This window comes from Callorhinchus milii, unplaced genomic scaffold (genome assembly GCF_018977255.1).
Source record: "Callorhinchus milii isolate IMCB2004 unplaced genomic scaffold, IMCB_Cmil_1.0 Scaffold1, whole genome shotgun sequence".
Classification (NCBI taxonomy): domain Eukaryota; kingdom Metazoa; phylum Chordata; class Chondrichthyes; order Chimaeriformes; family Callorhinchidae; genus Callorhinchus; species Callorhinchus milii.
In genome coordinates, this window is record NW_024704742.1 from 85,732,572 (window position 1) to 85,753,444 (window position 20,873).

Here is a 20,873-nt window from a genome sequence, read left to right on the forward strand (position 1 = left end):
GTGGGACTGGTGTGGAGGTTATTTTCTGTTAGTTTAAGATCTTTCAAAATCAGCAGGAGAGAGACTGGCACCAGATAGTCTCCCACCCTCCCCACTGCATTTCTGAGATTCTATACATTTTGTGACATTCAGTTGATATGAGCTGGAGCTGCACTGTGCTGCAAGCAACCGTGACTCCTTCAAATGGTATTGGTTCTTGGTATCTGATTTCATTGACATGGTTTATCACTCATAATAGACAAAGGTTGAGTTTACAAGCTTAGGCCTTTTTAACATTAGGCAACAGTACAATGTGAAGATTTGCCCGAAGCTTCTATCAAGGACCGGCTTTGGCTGTGCACCTTTTCTGTCACCAAGGTGACTGAGACGATAATAATAAACAGTGATCCTTGCCTTTAGTGCCTTATTGTGTCATACCGTCTCACAGGACTTTTTCCAGAGTTTTTCTGTAAACTGTAGTGACTACACACAGCAATGCTCCATAAAATCTGTCTATTCAGGTGGACGTTGTGGAGTCCTGTAGCTCAGTGGTTAGAGCACTTGCTTTGCAAGCGAGAGACCTGAGTTCAATTCCAGGCAGGGCGAAACCTTGGGCAAGTTTCCTTACTCTACACGCCTGATAATAATTCCTCCAAAACAAAAACAATAATAAATTGGTCATTTTCAATCCACGACTGTTTGTGGGACATTGCTGTGCGCAATTAGCTGCCGCGTTCGCCCACAAATATACAGTCAATTCACTTTACAGTCTATTCTGTGAAGCGCTTTGGGACGTCTAGAAGACGTGAAACACGCTATATCAAATGCAAGGATTATTATTATTATCTCTCATGTCGGGAGGATGTCCCAAAGCGCTTCACAGGATTTTACTGTGAAGTTGAGTGACTGTGTGTTTGTGGGTGACGAGAGTTTCTCCTGCTCTCCTGGCCAAAAATCTCCAAACAGATAAAATTGGACTTTCAGTTCACGGCTCTTTGTGGGACATTGCAGTGTGTAAATTTGCTGCCTCCGTTGTCTGCAAATACACAGTCATTACACTTCACAGTAAATCCTATGAAGCGCTTTGAGATGTCTTCCTGACGTGAAACCCGTATATACAATAAAAGGATTATTATTTGTTTGTTAAGCAGTCTGGAGGCGAATGAATCATACCTGGAGGTTTGATGGCCTGTCAGCTGTGTTTTAGCAATGAAATGCTCAATTAGCGCAAAAACAAAATGCCTGAGCTTTCGTCTCTTGATCATATCAGGCAAGTACAATTCCACGAGAAAATTCAGATATTAGCTAACATTAGGGAATGTCTGTACAAAAAATGGGAGTCAATATGCCACACACACTCATGGATTAGGTGATTAATTTTTTTTGAGGGATTATTATTCCTGGAAAGCAATTCCCCAATCGACTAACAACCAGATTCCTACTTACTGCTAGGTAAACAGATGCGTGTGGAGTAAGGAAACTTGCCTAAGGTTTTGCCCTGCTCGGGAATCAAACCCAGGTCTTCTCGCTTGCAAGGCGAGTGCTCTGACCAATATGCAACAGGACTCCACATAATGTCCTTTGAAAATGGTAACACTACAGCAGTTTGATCACCTGTGGCCCTAAGGATCATTTTGTAAAAAACTGACAAATAATAATCTTTGTATTGGATATGGAGGTTATAACATCTCTAAGTGTCTGTAAAGTGTATTTGAACACAGCAGCCAATTTGGAACAGAAATACATATCTCACAGACAGCCATGGAGTGTATGACCAATTTTATCTTGGAGGATTGTTGGCCAGGATACCAGGAGAAACTTCTTTCTCTTTTTGAATAGTGCCATGGGCTCTTTAACATCCAAGCAGAAGTCTCATCCGAAGGATGGAATTTCCCATAATGTGTTAATGACCCCGAAGCATGAGTGCTGCTAACTGAGCCAGACTGCCAACTCAGTGACAAAGAAAAAAATATATCTGGCAGTAAAATACAAGGTGTTTTATCCTTGAATCTCTCAATACGATTGGAAAGATATTGAGGGAAGGGATCCTGTTTTCTCTGTAGCCTTGTGGTAAATGTTGTCTGTAATGGGTAGATGGCTTCTATCTGGACATGCAGTGGGAAAGTTTGCCTGACAGCGATATCAATGGCAAACCATGCAGTTTTAGCTGGTTAGACTCCAGCAGTTACCCCACCACACACTCTGGAGTCCCCAAGCCTTGGCTCTTGCCAACCTGCGCCTAATACTTTCCGGAATTAGGAAAGCAGGATGTGTCCCTCCAGGGAGAGAGTGCACATTTCATTCCAACAATCTCTCTCTGGGATTTCCATGTGTAGGTGGGATGCATGGAAACCTCAGCTTGGTTTGGATATTCTTAAGCATGGTGATGGGTTTTTGCATGTGGCAGACACCTGGCTGACCAAAACAATGTTTTGCCTTTGAGAGGGCTTTCTTTTCATTGAGTCACACTAAAGTATCTTGGCATGGCAACTTCATTAACATTTCATTTGAATGACCATAAAGCTCTATGTGCATGAGTTGGTACCTGGCGACACAATCTTACTGATCTTGTTGCTGACTCGAGCTTCTCTTTGGCAGATGGTAAATGTTTGGCAGTGATGCGAATGATACTGCTTTATTACTGGAGTGCTTTATATAGAGTGAAACTGAGCTTTATCTAAAGAAAGTGAGTCATGGCTGTGTTAGGTCAACTGGCAGCTTCAGAACCTACCGACTCCACACCACTCTGAGGCTTTCCATGGTTGTCATTGAATGAAGGGATGTGTGTCTGTGCCCAGATTCACAAGTAGAGATGCATAACGTTTTAAAATGGATTGAAAAAGTCAACCCAGAACAATTTACTTTTGGATGCACTAAGACAGTAGAACAAACAGATGTGGGTTCGGAGGTTTCAAGGGCAATTTCAGGACAGTTTTTCTTTACCCAGAGGATAATTAATGACTGAAACAGTTTGCCAGGAATGGTGGTTGAGTCCAGGAAATTGGATGCATTAAAAAGCAGCTTGAAGCTGTGATGGGAGGAGAATAGAGTGGGTGTTCTGGAGGGAATCAGTAATGTATCAGCAATACAATTTGCTGCCGTGCAAGTGGGTTTTGATTGTCTTCGTTTGGGGTAAAAAAANTTATTGTCTAATGACACGCTCTGAAGTAACCATCCTCCCTCTAATTTGTGAGTGTGGTGTAACTGTCTTGCTGAGGCCTCGCTTGCCTTGAGGGAAGAAAGTGAGCTTCAGTCTTTAGTTTGGCCACAAAACACACAGTCACTGCACTTTACTGTGAATCCTGCGAAACTTTGGGAAACTTTGTCTCTCCTGATGTGAAAGGTGTGCTACCAGATGTAAGGATTATTATTGCTTTGGTACAGTTCCAAATAAACAGAGAGACTTCCCTTAACAGGAGGGAACACTAACAAACCTGCGGGCGCCAGCCTGAGGGAGCTCTGGGCCATTAGCTTTGCTTTCTGTGAAATAACTTCTGTGTAGCAGGTCTTTCTTTCCCATTTACTTAACAATGAAAAGATGGGCCAGGGGACACATGCCTCACCCCTCACTGCTGACGTGTGTTTTCCCCACTGAACGACGTAGTAAAGTAGCAAAGGTTCTGCACAGGCAGGAATGTATAACAGGGGAATCTCAACTGATAACCAGGTTTTAACTTGTTCAAGCAAGAGCACTTTCTGTTTACATTAACTGAGGCGTATTTCCTCGTTCCAACAGATAAATCCCTTTTCTTTCTCGATACAGTACTGATTGTTAGCTGAGGTGCCTGCAGCCATGTATTCCCCATTGTTAATATGGTGCATTCGCTGATTCTAAACGCAAACCAGTGTTTTTGACACGGGGATTGTCATTTCAAAAGATTCCAGCTGTTTCATCTGTTTATTGGGGTTGAAAAAAGATTAATTGAGAAAATGACAGCGTTACCTGGACACAGAGAAAAGGACGCAAAAAATAAATACATAAAATCTCAAGCAGGGAATACCCATTAAGTCATACTGTCTGGTGATAATTCTGCTCTAAGGAGCTCTTGGGACGTAGGCTGGTTTCCCTGCATGAGACGTACTTGAAGGTGTTTTTTTCTGGTGTTCAGGTGCCGCTTACATTGCCTTTCCCCCCACCTCCCTGTGCTTTTTTAATCCCACTTATCACATTGTAAAGTCTCCCAAGTGCTTCACAGGATTTTACTGTGAAGTCTTGTGGTTGTGTATTTGTAGGAGAATGCAGTATTGAAATTGTACACAGCAAGTCCCCACAAACAGCCATGGAGTGACTGATTAATTTTATCTAGGGGATGGTTGGCCAGGAACCGGGAGAAACTTCCTTCTCTTATAGAATAGTTGCATGGGATCTTGATGTCCACTTGAACAGGCACAAATGAAACCTCAGTTTAATGTGTCATCCAAAGAGCTTTGACATGAAAGGCATTATATGAATGTAAAGTTGTATTGTGGATGTCTGTCACTTTGGACAATACAGTATTTCCACAGCACTGGAGTGTCAGCCTAGCCCATGTGAGCTCAGAGTACCAACGTGGGGCTTGATCCACAACCTTTTCCACTCAGAGGTGAGAGTGCTACCAACTGAGCCACCTTAATTTTGTGAAATTAGCACCACTTTCCAATATGTCTTTAACCCACCTAATGCTTCTAAAGCTAATCTGATCATGTCCAAATCTCTCTATAAGCAACTTACTCCACTGTGTCTAGCTAAGGGGATTTAACGTTTGTTTATGGAGAAACCCGCCCTTGGCACCTAGTGTTTTCTGGCACCTAGAAAATATTCCATACCCAAAAATTGTAGCAGCTTTCATGTCGGGAGGACGTTTCAAAACACTTCCTGGGATTCACTGTGAAATGTAATATATTTTCTGGGTGAACACAGCAGCTGGAAATGAAGCACGACTGTGATTAGGAACCCTTAATGTTTCTGTTGAATGTTGAATGCTCTGTTGCTAGGGTTATAGTAGGAACTGTATGTGCATTTTTACTTGTACAATATGGTACAGTTTTACATTTATACAGCACATTTTACGTCAAGTGGGCATCGCTGAGGACTTTGCACACCTGACTGGATACCCAAGCTGAAGTGGTGGTGGTGGTGAGGAAACTGACTAAAGCACGGTCAAAGAGGTTATTATTATTATTATTAAAGAGGTACATCTTGAGGCGGGTTTTGAAAGTGGAGAGAGAGTTGGCGAGGTGTAGGGAGTTTCAGAGAGGAAAGGGCAGAATGGCTGAAAGGTGGGTTGGACTGCTAAGGACAGAGGACATGAAGTAATGTTCTTATTGCCTGTACATTTCACTCAATGTGCCATTAGTGAGTTCAGTGTCTATGGCTGTTGGTTTGTGCACCCTGGCCTCTGCACAATGCCACCCACCAGCACCCATGCGCATTTTCTTGTGTCAGCCTGGCTCAGTTAATAGCACTCCCACCTCTGAGTCAGTCGATTATGGGTTCAAGCCCCACGTCAGGACTTGGAATCACATAATTTAAGCTGACGCTCCAATGCATCGCTGCATTGTTGGAGATGCTCTCCTTCGGATGAGCTGTTACATCAAGATCCTGGTTGCCTGCTCAGGTGGATTTTAAAGATCCCATTGCACAATTTGAGAAGAGAAGGAAGTTTCTTTCAGTATCCTGGCCAACAATCCCTCAAATAAAATTCGTAATTCACTTCATGGCTGTTTATGGGCCATTGCTGTGCGAAAATTGGCTGCTGCGTTTCCCCACAAAATACAGTCAAAACCATTTGCAGTCTCTCCCCTGAAATGCTTTGAGACGTCCTCCTGATGTGAAAAGTGCTATTTCCAATGTAAGGATTATTATTATTTATATGTGATCATCTGTGCGTGCACTGTTACATCATCTGCAGACGAGTCTATGCCATTGGACCTAGGCCTTTGGAGGCTGGAAAGCACATGAAGGTGCTTTAAGCTACTTCTCAGTCGCAGACAGCGATTAAAGAGAGTACTAGGATTCTGAACATTATTACAAGAATTGTAGCACAAAGTATAACTGTACCTATCCAAGATGCTGGGCAGGATTCCTTTGAAGTTTCATGTTGGCTGTTACTTTAGGGAGGATATATTGACTTTGGAGAAAGTCCAGCAGCCATTCACCAGGATGAAGGGACATGGCTATGATTGTGAGGCCATGGGTAACCTTGATTTCCATTCTCCAAAACTGAGGAGATTGAAAGGTGATCTGATTGAGATATTTATTATTACAATAATAAAAATCCTTGCATTTGATACAGCTTCGTTCATGTCGGGAGGACATGGCAAAGCACTTCAGAAGATTTTACCGACTGTTCCTGGAGTGACTGTTCCTCCGTAGTGCATACAAAAAGACATCAGCCTGGCTCAATGGTAACACTCTCCAAGTCAGAAGGTTGTGGGTTCAAGCCCCATGTCAGGACTTGCAATCACACAGTCTAAACTGACACTCTAATGCAGGGCTGCAGGTGTGTTTCATTGTCAGTGGTGCCGTCCTTTGAATGAGATGTTAAACCGAGGTCCGGTCTGCCTGTTCAGGTGGATGTTAAAAATTCCATGGCACTACTTGAAAAGAGAAGGGAGTTTCTCCCAGTATCCTGGCCAACAATCCCCCAAATAAACTTTGTCATTCACTTCGTGGCTATTTGTAGGACACTGCTCTGTGCGACTGGCTGCCGCATTTCATCCACAAAATACACTGTCAATCCACTTCACAGTAATAATAATAATAATAATAATCCTTGCATTTGGTATAGCGCTTTTCACGTCGGGAGGACGTCCCAAAGCGCTTCACAGAACATACTGCAAAGTGAATTGACTGTATATTTGTGGGCGAACGCGGCAGCCAATTGCGCACAGCAATGTCCCACAAACAGTCGTAGATTGAAAATGACCAATTAATTATTGTTTTTTGGTTTTTGAAGGGATTATTATTAGGCGTGTGGAGTAAGGAAACTTGCCCAAGGTTTCGCCCTGCCTGGAATTGAACTCAGGTCTCTCACTTGCAAAGCGAGTGCTCTAACCACTGAGCTACAGGACTCCACGATATCCTGTGAAGCAATTTGAGATCTCTCAACAATGTGATAAGGTGCTATATCAAATGCAACGATTATTATTATTAATAATAAAATTAAGCCTGAATTTAAGAATTTGACAATTCTGTGCGATTTTCACAATTTTCAACCAAAATGATCTTGCAGGCTAAAGCTAGGTGGAATTTCAGGACTACGGTCCAATTAAAAGACATTTTAGGTGAACATTACATTGCCTCAATTTGCCTGTTGACTTACTCGAAGTTGACTGAATCTTGAATGAATCTAATGCACCTGATACAGTAGCACAGCCGCTTAGAATAGAAATCTCAAGTGAGTATTGAGCTCTTCCACAATCATTAAAACAATTTGTGCAGAACATAAATTGTACCTGGCGGCTGGTAAGGAGTAAAATGAACTGGATAATCTATGTTTGCAATTGTAAAAAAAAAACTTCTCTTATATTAAGCACAATTTTGGAACAGATGTTAATGTCATTCACTTTGCTTGGCCTCCCTCTGGCTGAGTTCTTCTTTTGGAAAATAGTGAAGTTGATAGAATTGCAACACCAAATGCTAGAAAGCCGTAGGGGTGCTGTGGGCTCTGCGGTTTCCAAGCTTCAATGCTGAACCGTGCTGCCTTTCAAATCTGGCACTTGCCCTTTACCTCAGCTCCAACCGTGAGGTTGCTTTGAACAGCTTCAGCGGCGAGACCGTTCTGATGTTAAAGGAATTGCCTAGTGTGGAACCGAGCCATTCGGATCAGAAAAGCCACTTGTGTGCAGGCTGGTCTACACTGAGTTAGTTGATCTCTTGCATTTGTACAGTACATCAGAGGGCTGCTGGCAACTGCGCTTCTCTCTGTGGCGCACAAACAACAATAACAACAACAACAACAACATAGTAATAATAATTCTTGCATTTGACATAGCGCCTTTGCTTTGTCAAGAAGCCTTAAAGAGCTTCACAGGACATAGTGTAAAATGGATTGACTGACTATTTTATGGGCAAAGCACAGCGGCCAGTTACGCACAGCAATGTGACCACAAACAGCTACGGAGTGATGATGACAAATTTTTATTTGGGGCTTTGTTGGCCAGGACACCGGGAGAAACTCCCTTCTCTTTTCAAGTAGTCCCAAAGGATCTTTAACACCCACCTGAACAAGCAGACAGGACTTCAGTGTAACATCTCATCCGAAGGACAGAAGCACTTATTTAAGAGCCTTTCACATAGTTAAATGTCTCAATGTGTTTTAAAGATGTAGCGGAATCCCGACTATAGTGGGAGATTGCAGAGCATAGGAGGGAGATGACCGAAGTGGCAGCCAACAAGCTTTGTTCATAGAAAGGTTTTAAAACCGGAGAAGGAGGGTCTGAGACAAAGGGATTTAAGAAGAGAGTTACAGAGAGTGTGGGCGTAAAATGGTTGAAGGCTCCCCCCTACCCCCCACCTCTTGATCTACATTGAATAGCTTGTGCCAGGAATGACAAGTGAGAGCCACCAGTCCTCTCTCTTGCCACCATCGACATTCCCGGCAGCTGAGCCCTCCGTGGCAGAGATTTTCAGTTCTGCGCATACGGAACAATGGAAAAATATGGTGAGACAAAAAGATTGCAGGAGTTTTCCACATTTGTCTGTTTGGATTTTTCCCCTCGCTGATATTATTGGTGTTGGAGCAGGTGGACTAATCTTTGCAAAGACTTTCCTCTGTCTGTTTCCTATTTAGGAGTTTCAATTAAGTATCGTCTAAGTTTCTTTAAAAAACATGTTCCTTTGCTTCAGTTTCACTGGGCGTTGCACAGTGACCCGGAAGTCTCCACAAGGTGGTCTGAATCGTTTCCATTGCATTTAGCACCACTCTAATATTAACACCAAGCTAAGAACTGAGGAGTCGACTTCAGAGTAGGGTTTGGAAATCATTTAAAGGCTTTGATTCAACAATTATTCTCTGTCTCAGTAGAGGGCATCATTTTATTTTAAACCTAAAACTGCAAAAATGAGAGTCTGTCATACTGTGAAGTGGCTGAAAGTTTCCAAAGTTTAAAAGAAAACACTTCTGTTATTTCTACATCGTAGCATAATAATTAGTAATCCTTGTACTTACAAATATATAATGTCAAAGCATCCCAAAGTGTTTCGCAGGAAATTGGTGTCAAGTGCAGTGACTGTGTATGAATTATGCACAGTATTACCAATGTCCTTTCTTGACTGTGAGTAAAGATGGATTGTTTGGCAGGACGGTTCCAGCTTCTGCGATGACTTCTGCTGTGCTGCTCCTTGGTTAACAAGGTGCTTCCCCGGGAGATGTGGCCACAGTAGATAGTAACAACTTGATACTGATACTCTGAAATGCAAGTAAAGGAAGCTAAATATTGAAGTTCATCTGTATTACTGTAACAACAAAAAAATCAATACTCATTTACAATGTCAACACAAATGCAGACTCTGTAAATGTTAGTACTGAAAACATATGTTTCCATAACAATGGCTGACACCGTGAAGCTTGGTAAATTCACCAGCTAGTGTAGATTAATAGACGCCAGGACCCCAATGAATGGAGGGTCTCCACAGTTACAGTGACTTTGGCCTGGGTCAACCTGGCTTAATGGAAGCACTCTCGCCTGTGAGTCAGAAAGTTGTGAGTTCAAGCCCAAAATCCAATGCACTGCTGAGAGTGTGTTGTGTTGTTGGAGGTGCCGTCCTTTGGATGAGAGTTCAAACCAAGGTTCCGTCTGTCTGCTTAAGATAGATGTTAAAGATCTCTTGGGGGTTGTTGGCCAGGACACCTAGAGAAACTCTTTTCTCTTTTTGAATAGTCCTGCCCAACAATAATGGGCTAGGATGTGAGACCCAAGCATTGACTAATGGATCGCTTGCCGGGGGTAATAATCCCTTCAAATAAATACACAAATAATTTTTTTCAAAACAGTTGGTCACTCAAACTGTGACTGTACGTGGGACATTGCTGTGTACGAATGGCTGCCGTGTTTCGCCCACAAAATACGCATAAAATATACAGTCAATTCACTTTGTAATATCTTCTGTGAAGTGCTTTGAGACTTCTCAACAACGTGATAAGTCGCTTTATCAAATACAAGGATTGTTGTTATTATTATTCAAACCAGGCAATGTTTGCCTAGGTCAGACCACTGTGGCTGATTGTGCTGCATTAAGAACATTGTGGAAAAGGCTCTTGAAGTGGTGGAGCTGGAGGGGCAGCTGAGAGCAGCAAATATCTCCTTCCTGGTTTTTTTTTGCAGTTCATGAATATAAAGGAGGATGATTGAGAAATATTAACTAGGATCCCAGGAGATTCTCCTGCTGTTCTTTGAAATAGTGCAATGGGATCATTCACATCCATCAGAACAGCCAGACAGACTTTTGATTTAATATGTCATTCAAAGAGCAACACAACTAACTGGTACTGCACTGCAATAGGTTTTTAGATCAAATCTAAGCATATGACTTAAGTTGCTGAGCTAACCATTTCTGCTTGTGCTGGTTTGTGGAGGGATTGAGTACGCCACTGAATTCTTGATGGCAGCACCTGTCTGGAACTAAAAGGTTTTGTCAAGGTGCATGGTTAAGCAATAACCAATATCCAGTGGGAGGATAATCTTCCCATTCAGCTCCTGTTACCCCTGAGAGCCAAAGCCCTAAAGGGTAGGGTGGTCCTAGCTGGACAAGCAGTGGGAAATTTTGTCAGTCAGCGATATCAATAGCAAGCTATTTGCTTTTAGTTGGTTAGACTCTAGCAGTACCCCACCACACACTCTGGGGTCCCCAAGCCTTGGCACTTGCCAACCTGCGCCTGACATTCTACACCTTTTGGAATTAGGTAAGCAGGACATGTTCGTTCCTCAGGGAGAGAGTGCACATTCCATTCTAAACATGAGAATTTCCATTGCATATGTAGTATTCTCAGTTTTGTTTGGATACTTTAAAGCATGGTGATGTGTTTCTGTATGTGTTGAACTCCTGGTTGAACAAAAAAAATCTTTCCCTTCACATAGAAGATAATTAATGACTGGAACATGTTACCAGGTCACTGGACTCAATTAAGAAACAGCTTGATGCTGTGATGGGAGATTGGTAGGGTGGGTGTTCTGGAAGGATGAGATCAAAATGGGCTGAAGGGCCTTCATCCAAACCAAGACATCCAAATCTCTCTTGTGCCCTTGTCGTGTCCGCCCTTACTGTGGTTGTCCATTTGACCTATTGCTCTTCTCCCAAAATTTCTATATATCTGCGTATGTTTGATTTTGCACAGCAGACTCAATGGCGCTGAGTGAGTGCACTGGGCAGTGTGTAATGTTTCGTTATTCCCATGGATATCTTTCAAGATTAACATTGTTATCCCTCGAATATTCCCGACACAGTGAAGCCTGCCTCCTTATCCACTTGCTGTGCCTCCAAAAAATCCTGGCGCAAATTCTCATAAACAATAACTTGTTTATGTCCAGAGGTTACTGTCACTGGCAAGTTATGCAGAGATTTTAACAATGACTTCTGTGTCCATTGCTGACATTCCAAGGCTCAGCGCACTGAGAGTGAGAGAGATGAAAGGAGCTTCAATAAGTTTGGCTCATGAAGTGGTGGTTTGTTTTCAACAGTCAGCCCCCATTATTACAATTCCCCCATTGGCACTCAGCACGGTCAAAAACAGCTAAGCCCCACATACACATTCTGCTGAGCAGTTGTAGAAGATATCCCAACAGTCAAAAGAATTCATTTAGACTGTTTATAATAATAATCCTTGGATTTAATCTAGTGCCTTATCATATCATTGAAATGTCTTAAAGCGCTTCACAGAATATATTGTATATTGACAGTGTATTTGGGGGTGAAACGCGTCAGCCAGTTGTGCCCAGCAGTGCCCCACAAACAATTGTGGATTGAGTGACCAGAAGCTTTTTAGGCATTATTACCCCGGAAAGAGATCCGCCAATCCACTAACAACCAGATTCCTACCTACTGCTAGATAAACAGGCGTGGCGTGTGGAGTAAGGAAACCTGCCTAAGGTTTCACCCTGCCTGGGAATCAAACCTGGGTCCTCTCGCTTGCGAGGCAAGTGTTCTAACCACTATGCTATGGTACCCCATGTGCATAAAATGACAGTGCAGCTTTGTGTTTTCAATGTTGCACAGTGTCAGGGCGCGTTATTTAAACCATGCGTTTGCATTTAATGGTTGTTTGTAGTGATATAGAAGCTGACAATAAAACAAAATCACAAACTGTGTGAAGTGCGGGGGTGCTTATGCAGTCAGAAAAGTCTTGGTCAGCCTGCCAAGGCAGCACTAGATTTGCAAGTGAGTACATGTAAGGCGCTTCAAGATGCTTTGATGGGATAAGGTGATACAATCATTAATATTGTTATTCCTCCACTGTGTTCCCAACAAGCGAAAACTTCCTCTCATTATGTGGTTTTAGCTGGTTAGACTCAAGAAATACCCCAACACACACTCTGGGTCCCCAAGTCTTGGCTCTTGCCAACTTGCGCCTAATACTACGTTCCATTATTAGGTAAGCGGGATGTGTCCCTCCAGGGAGAGAGTGCGCATTCCATTCCAACAATCTATCTCTGGGATTTCCAAGTGTAGGTGGAATGCAAGGAATTCTCAGTTTGGTTTGGATACTCTTAAGCATGGTGATGGGTTTCCCAACTGACTAATAAAGAGCCTTCCTCTCGTTCCCAACACAGTGAAGCCTTCCTACTTGCCGAGTCTCCAAAACCCTTGGCGCAAATTCTCAAACTATAACTTGTTCATGTCCAGAGGTTAGTGTCATTGGCAAGCTATGCAAAGATTTTTTTTCCGTTCAGGAAAAGGTAAAAGGAACTTTATTTATGAGAGCAGTTGTAGGTGGATACAAAACTTACCTTTGAACTTGTAGTTGTGTAAAATTGAAATCTTTTCGGTTTACATCAAATGCATTGACGTATCATTGCCATCTTGAGTGTTGAAGAACGATGCCTGAGGAACATTACACCATTATCTTGGAAGTTTCATTACCGGCAGAAATATTCCGAATGCCATTGTGGAGTATGCAACCACATTCCTGTAGCACAAAGTGAATTTTTTTTCATTGTTTTCAAGTTAGCTGTTGCAATAACAGGCGCCTGTAGCCAGGACAGATGTCTCACTACACTGTGCATGGTGGTTCCTAATAGTGCAGAATCATTATGGTGGCATACCTATGGGAAAGGGGTTTCCATAGTTTATCGCATGCCTCAGCAGGCAGAGGTTTATATGAAGAATAGAAAAAGAGAAGTCAAAGATAATGGCTTTAGATTGTAAAAAAACAATTTTCAGTGGGCTGGATGGAGACTTCGACAATATGAATTTGCTGGAGAGGTTTGGCAGATAAAAGAGCAGACCGGGGCAGAGATACATTTAACTTTGGATGGTTAGATACAAGTTCAACACACAGCGAAGAGGAGTAAAGTGAGTGTAACAAATGTTCCATAGTTAAACATGGAGATTAGAAACTCAGATTGAATAAAATAACAGACACTGTCCATAGATCGGGTAATACAGGAATATAATACAGGAGGAAGTGATAAAAAATATGAAAGTTTAGATGGCAAGAGACAGAGCAATTGGCTTAAAGGAAGTATGAAAAGTAAAGACAAAATTAAGTGTAACAGCAAAGGCTTTTAGAAGCATATCAATTCATAACAGGGCTTGGTAATGTTGATGGGGTTCGGTGATGTGAACTGGGCTTTGGTGCCTCAGAAACACTGACCAGAGGCCACACTGTAATGCAGGGCGTTTTCACACAGTCTCATTTTATGGACCCGAGCAACTGCATTGTAACATTGTCTGACTGTCCGTGCCTAATGAGGACAGGCGGGATTCAGTGGAGCCATCTGCAGTGCTGTGATTTATTACTGACTCCTTTGTGGACCAGAGTAAATCTAATAGAGACATTAAGATGCTGCTGTTTATAACCAGCACAGACAGGGAGGTTGAAAATATATAAATCAATCTCAGTCACAAAATGTAATTTGCTGATACATTTACAGAAGCTGCACATTATTTGTCTCCTTGTGTTGAAAATGATCTATGGTCATTTGACATCTCATCCTGTGTCTGAGAGCCAGACCAGGGGACCTGAGCTCCCGTCAATTGGCTGTGTTGGTTGTCTGCTGGGTCAACATGGGAATGGAACTCAGGGGGAGGCGATGGACCCAGTTTACTCAGTACAATAACTCAGATTTACGTGACACCTTTCATATAGAGCAGGGTGGTCCAAGTGGTGGTCCCTGGGCCACATCCGGCCCGTGGATGATTTCATCCGACCCGCGAACACAGTCACACTGTGTGTCTGGAGCCCAGGCTTTGGTTTATGTGGCACGAGGCGGTGATCAGCAGCAAAATCTGTCAATCACTTTCAAACCGGTAACAGGAGGGAAACAGAGAGAGAGATACAGAGACCCAGAGAGAGAGAGACAGATAGACAGACAGACAGACAGACTGATACAGAGACACTTAGAGACAGAGAGAGACAGATATAGAAGCATAGAGAGAGAAAAGAGATAGATACAAAGACAGAGAAAGACAGACAGACAGATACACTTACACAGAGAGATAGATACAGAATCATAGAGAGAGAAAAGAGAGACAGATACAAAGACAAAGATCGAGAGACATACAGATACAGCGATACACACAGATACAGAAAGACAGAGGAAAGTGAGAGATATAGACAGAGACACACACAGATAGCGAGAGAGATAGATACAGAGAGAGAGAGAGAGACATATACAGAGGCACATGCAGACAGAGAAAGAGACACACACATAGATACAAAGAGAGACACAGAGATAGATATCTCATCACTGGATGTATTATTGTTTTAAAATGTGTATGAATTTTTAAATTGCCTATTTAAAGTTTGCACAGTAACTAAAATATAGTGAAATTAAGTAAAACAGTGATGGGTAGGCCATCACTTAGTTCCATGCGGGTAAGAATACCTCACTAGTAAACAGATAAGGGTTCTTATTCACTGAGCATAGAAACAGTAATAGAAACATAGCAACTAAAACTTACACGGATGCCCATCAAGCCTAAACTGGTAAGTGACGCTGCTCTCCATTGATGAGTTGAACCCGTATCTCCCTGTGTGGGGATTCAACCTGTTACGCTGACCAGGGCTCAAGTCAGACAATCACACTCTCTCTAGAGTGGGGGAATTCTAGAGTTGAAGGGTGAGGGGTGGCGGGGAGGGGAAGGTGTTGATGTTCTGGGGGAATGTGCAGATATGGGTCCTTGTGTTCTGCGATCTAACCGATACTCTTGCTCTCACAGATGTCATGGCGCCCACAATATCGCAGTTCAAAGTTCCGGCACGTGTACGGTAAACCCGCCAGCAAGGAGAACTGCTACGATGGCATCTCCATCACCAAAAGTGTCCACGACAACTTATTCTGTGCTGTCAATCCAAGGTTCATTGCCGTGGTGACTGAGTGCGCAGGAGGAGGAGCCTTCTTCGTCATCCCCATCGGCCTGGTATGAACTTTAATCCTCTGACTAATCACTGAGTGTTTCAGTTCCTATCGTCTGGTCAGTAAACTGTCCTCTGATCAACGCTGTTTTCTCCACTGTATTGACCAGGTACCTTACGCTCTGACCTAGAAATACAACAACAGAGTAGTGCATTCAGCACCTCGAGCCTGCTGTTAATATATTAATGAAATTTCCGTTTGATACATCAGCAAAGTACTTTACAGTAATAGCTGTAAAGTTTAGCAACTGTGTATTCTGTAAGCAAACATGGCAGCCAATTTGCACTCAGTAATGTTTGACAAACAGCCATAGAGTGAATGAGCATTTTTTTATAGGAGATTGTCTCCAGGACACCAAGAGAAAATCTCTTTTCTTTTCAAATAGTACCTTGGGATCCTTAACACCCACATGAACAGGCAAAGATCAGGATCTTGGTTTAACATTTACCCGATGGATGGTAGCTCTAACAATGCAGTGTCCCCCCAGCACTGTTGGGAGTGTCAACAACAACAACTTTCCTTTACATGGCATCCTTCATGCGCACAGTGTTTTGGAGCACAGTGACTGTGCACTCTGCATTCTCACAGCCCTCTTCTGTGTGAAGAAATGTTTTCTCAATCACAAATGGCTGCAAAAACAACTTGTGAGTTTACTGATGACCTGAATAATTCTTGCATTTGATGCAGTGTCCTATCATATTCTCCAGGCTTCGCAAACCGTTTAACAGGATTTTACTGCAAAGTATTGCATTGAGATCCCAGCAGAGTGAGAGCAACAAAAACAACAATGGGTTGTATAGGGCACTATACAAGTGTAACTTGTTGTTATTGTTGTAGTAGTTGGATTTATATGAAGCCCTTCACACGGGGCAGTGTCTCAGAGTGCTTAACAATGGTGGAATCTGATGCTGAGCCTGGGGAGGGGAGGAGGTGATCGAAAATGACGGTTGAAAAGGGAGAACACTAAGAACTGCAGGGCCAGCAAATAGTATGTTGACTATTCTTGATGAGAGGGGTCTTGTACTCTGCAGTGTTGATCTTCGAGGGCCTTTTTTGGACCCTCATTTCGCAGCAGCAGATTGATCCATATAATTCACAATCATATCTGCAAGCTAGAGCATTAGAGTAGCACTGCCATAACAAGTTGCTGCAGTCCTCCTCTTGTCTGAACCCCTTCAGACTTGCAGCCAAGCGCTGCTAGTTAATCAGATATCTCGTGGCTTGCGCACAACTTGTGTGGCAATCTCTGCTAATGGGTTTGGAGACCACAGTTATTATATTAAGTTATATTAAAATGAAGTAAAGTGGCCCGTCCCAGGGTCCTAGGGCACTTATATTTAAATGCTATGCATTGTGTTGCTAAATTCCAGAATTGTGAATTTACGGCATTAGTTGGAAAGAGAAGGGAGTTTCTCCCTGTTGTCTTTGTCAATCCCTCAAATAAAAGTAATCATTCACTTCATGGTTGTTTGTGGGACGCTGCTGTCTGCAAAATGTCTGCCTTGTTTACATACAAAACACCTAGTCACTGTACTTCACAGTAAATCGTGTGAAATGACGCTTTATCAAATGCAAGGATTATTGAGTATCGTCATTCTTTCTGGTCCAGGACTAAATAATGCCTTTTATATGATACATTTGGAGGTCTGTTTCTCTCAGTACCAAACAATCTAAATTCAGAGGCGAGTGGAGGCTTTTGAAGTAAGGAAACTTGCCTACGATTTTGCCCCACCTGGGAATGGCAAGCATTCTAACCAATATGCCACAGGACTCCACAATAATATTCCATAGTAATAATCCTTGCATTTGATATAGCGCCTTATCACCTCTTTGAGACATCTCAAAGCGCTTCACAGAATATACTGCAAAATGGATTGACTGTATTTTGTGGGTGCAACAATGATTGTCTATAGACATTAAAAATGCACATGAAGGAGCAATATATACATTAGATTTGAAATTATTTGATCAATTTAGGGGGGGGGGGAATAAAATGAAAGCTACCGATTCTGACACCTACATTCTTGGGCAGACCCTGATTTTGTGTCTGTTGCCTATAATCATTGCTGCTGCACCTTCATTCCATTCTGTGCAGTCATAGAGTGAGTTACTTGATGCTCAACTCTTAAACTCAGTCCACGTTGAGAAGGACAGGGTGTTTTACTTTTCATTTCCAAGAACTTGAATTTTCCAAGTAGGAAAATTGTAGCAAAATAGCCTTAAATGGCCTTATAATGTGAAAACAGGCCATTCAGCCCAACTAGAGAGGCAATGTTTTTACCTTCACCCCTCTTAATCCCCTCTCCCATTCCTCTATTCCCTTCTCACGCATGCATTACGTTTCCTCTTAAATACATTAATGCTTTCTGCTTCATCCACAGCTTCCACAGTCTCACATACCTCTGAGTTCCTACTAAACTTCCTTTTAGATCTGTTACTGGCTATCTTATATTCATGCCCTCTATTTAAAATGAGATGGACTTTGCTTTACAGATTCTTGAGATTAATGGGTTTCATTTTATGATGATAACAAAATCAAAGGGAAAGTTACAAAAACACCTTTACATGGGAGGATGGTGGGGGCTTGGGGGCGCGGAGAGCAGAATATGCTGGTCTCTGCCACAAACGGCTGACGAGGCAGAGCCCATGAATTCTTTAAAAGAAGATTGCAATCAGACTCCGTTATTCCGTGCTTTAGTGTAGCGGTGGTCAGTTTATACAGTGGATGCACTGTACACTAGCGTTATAGCAGCCTGTGCATTTCCCGCTTCCGATGCCCTAGCGTCTGGCTCTCTCCTCCTCCTCCTGTTTACCTAGCAGTAAGTAGGAACCCGGTTGTTAATTGATTTGAGGATTGCTTTCTGGGGGTTATAAACCCTCCAAAAAAAAAGATCAACGCCTAGTTTCACCCACAAAATACAAATTCACTCCACTTTACAGTATGTTCTGTGAAGCGCATTGAAATGTCTCAACGATGTGATAAGGCGCTATAATCAAATACAAGGATTATTATTACATACAAACTCATCTGTAATACGGAGTGATAGAACTGTTCAGTGTAGTTCTATCACTCTGTATTACAGATGAGGTTGAATGTAATAATAATATTGTTATTAATTCCTATTAATAATTATTGTTATTAATTATAATAACAATAATAATATTATTGTGATTAACTCCTACTTGTAAACACGTAGATCCAACAGTTGCTTGGTCCTCTACGAATCCTTGCTTTCGTTCCTGGAATAAAAACTGTAAAGTCGAGTCTTCTAAAGTCCTTTTCGAACCTCTGACTCGATCTGGCCCGCTCGATTGATGGAATGTAACTTTTCTGGTCCGGCTGCCAGATGGAATGGGATAATGTTCTAGGTTTAAAGAGGAGCCTGTGGTAGACAGAGCTTGTGCACATCAGCATGTTCACACAGTGGCAGGTGCTGTAGTGCTCTTGGTGCAAATCGTGTTGTGTTTTCCTGGTCGGTGTTCATCTGAAACCGTTTTGAAGAAGAAAAACAACAACAAATAGCATTTATGTAGTGCCTTTCACGTCGGGAGGACGTCCCAATATGCTGGACAGTGAAGGATTTGCATCCGAGCTAGGGGTTGGACTTGAGAGGTGTGGAGAGCAAGGGGGTGGAGGTGGATGGATGACAAAAGGCATGGTCAAAGAGAAAGGTCTTGAGACGAGCCTTGAAGGAGGCAAGGGAGGGGGCAAGGTGTAGAGTTTCTGAGATGGATTTCCAGAGGGTGGGGGCAGAGAGGCTGAAAACCTGACCACCGATGGAAAGAAAGACTTCAAGCTGTAAAAATATTGGAGAACAGAGGGGTGGAACCTTGTGCAGAGCATAAACCCTGATATGGACTAACCAGTCAAAAGGCCTGTTTCTGTGACGTATCATTCCATGTAATTCCATGTTATAATCCTTGTATTTAATAAGGCGCCTTTCACATCAGGAGGACGTTTCCAACTGCTTTACAGGATTTACTATAAAGCGTAGTAACTGTTTACTTGTAGGTAGATGTGGCAGCCCATTTACACAGCAGTGTCTCACAAACATCCATGAAGTGGGGGACCAGTTTTATGTGGGGGATTGTTGGCTGGGACACCAGGAGAAACTCTTTTTTCTTTTCAATTCATGGGTTCTTTAACGTCCACCCGATCAGGCAGGTGGGACCTCGGTTTAATGTCTCATCCAAAGGATGGCAGCTCCAACAGTGTAACACCCGACTCCCAGTACTGCATTGGAGTTTCATTTCAGAGTGGGAACTCTGTGTTGAAGTGTGGCTTGAACCCATGATCATCAGGGCCAAGCTGAGAATCAAATGAACTATACGATTACAATATAATTTATATTTATACGGTGCCTTTCACAACAAGAGGACGCCTCAAATCACTTGATGGGGTGGGGAGGGGAAAGATGACTGAAAACGTGGCAAATGAAATAAGTTTTGAACATTGTTAACAATTCCGAAAGACTGACTGTTCAGCGCCTTGGGACGTCCTCTCGATGTGAAAGGCGCTATACAAATGTAATTTTGTTGTTGTTGTTGTGGTTTTCAAGCATGCCTTGAATGAGGGGAGGGAGGGAGTCAGAGGAACTCTGGGATGGAGAGCGGGTGGGTGGGGGGGGTGCTCAGAGTAGCTAAATGGTGGGGTGGATAGGGCTGGGGACATGAAGCAAGCTGGAGTTCGCTGAGCTATGAATGTGTGGGTGAAGTGTTGGCGGTGTAGTGCAGTAGGTCTCTGTAGGGGCCCAGTGTGTGATTGCTGCACACCTTTGTTTGTCTCCTGTGACAAGTACAATGGGCACGAATTGTATGCCACAGGTAAAGGTGCGGGACACCGCTGACCCCTCAGTCCAGAGTTGGTGCTGCAGGAGACACTGCGCTTAAGGTAGAAAAGCACATGTTGGGCGCAGTCCTCCCAACAGAACGGACTCCCTGAAGTGAAACACTCACCTATGACTCCCTTTTGATCCTCATTTGCAGCTACCCGAGTACAGAAACCTGCAGCGTGCCATTACTTACCTTCTGCCAACCGGAAAGAAACATCATTTCAGCCCGACCTTCTGCTTTCTATGTGGCAACCACCTTTCTATCCAAACCAACAAAATTGGCCACGACTGTTTGTGGAACACCGCTCTGTGCAATTGGCTGCTGCGTTTCGCCCACAAAATATACAGTCAATTCACTTTATGGTATATTCTGTGAAGCGCTTTGAGACGTCTCAACGACGTGATAAGGCTCTATATCAAATTGCAAGAATTATTATTATTATATTGATGTCCTTCGCTTCAACGTTTATTACAGATTTAGATGACCTGTGATTTGGTTTAGTT

At 42.8% G+C, this 20,873-nt stretch overlaps 1 protein-coding gene across 4 annotated transcripts in view; it reads left to right on the forward strand.

Moving 5' to 3' along the window:
• Positions 1–20,873, forward strand: part of LOC103187203 (coronin-2B) — a 94,281-nt gene that overhangs the window by 52,945 nt on the left and 20,463 nt on the right. For all 4 annotated transcript variants that reach the window (XM_007906590.2, XM_007906594.2, XM_007906591.2 and 1 more), the window contains one exon: positions 15,341–15,541. In XM_007906590.2, coding sequence (XP_007904781.1) covers positions 15,341–15,541 — 201 coding nt within the window. The remainder of the gene's footprint in view (positions 1–15,340; positions 15,542–20,873) is intronic.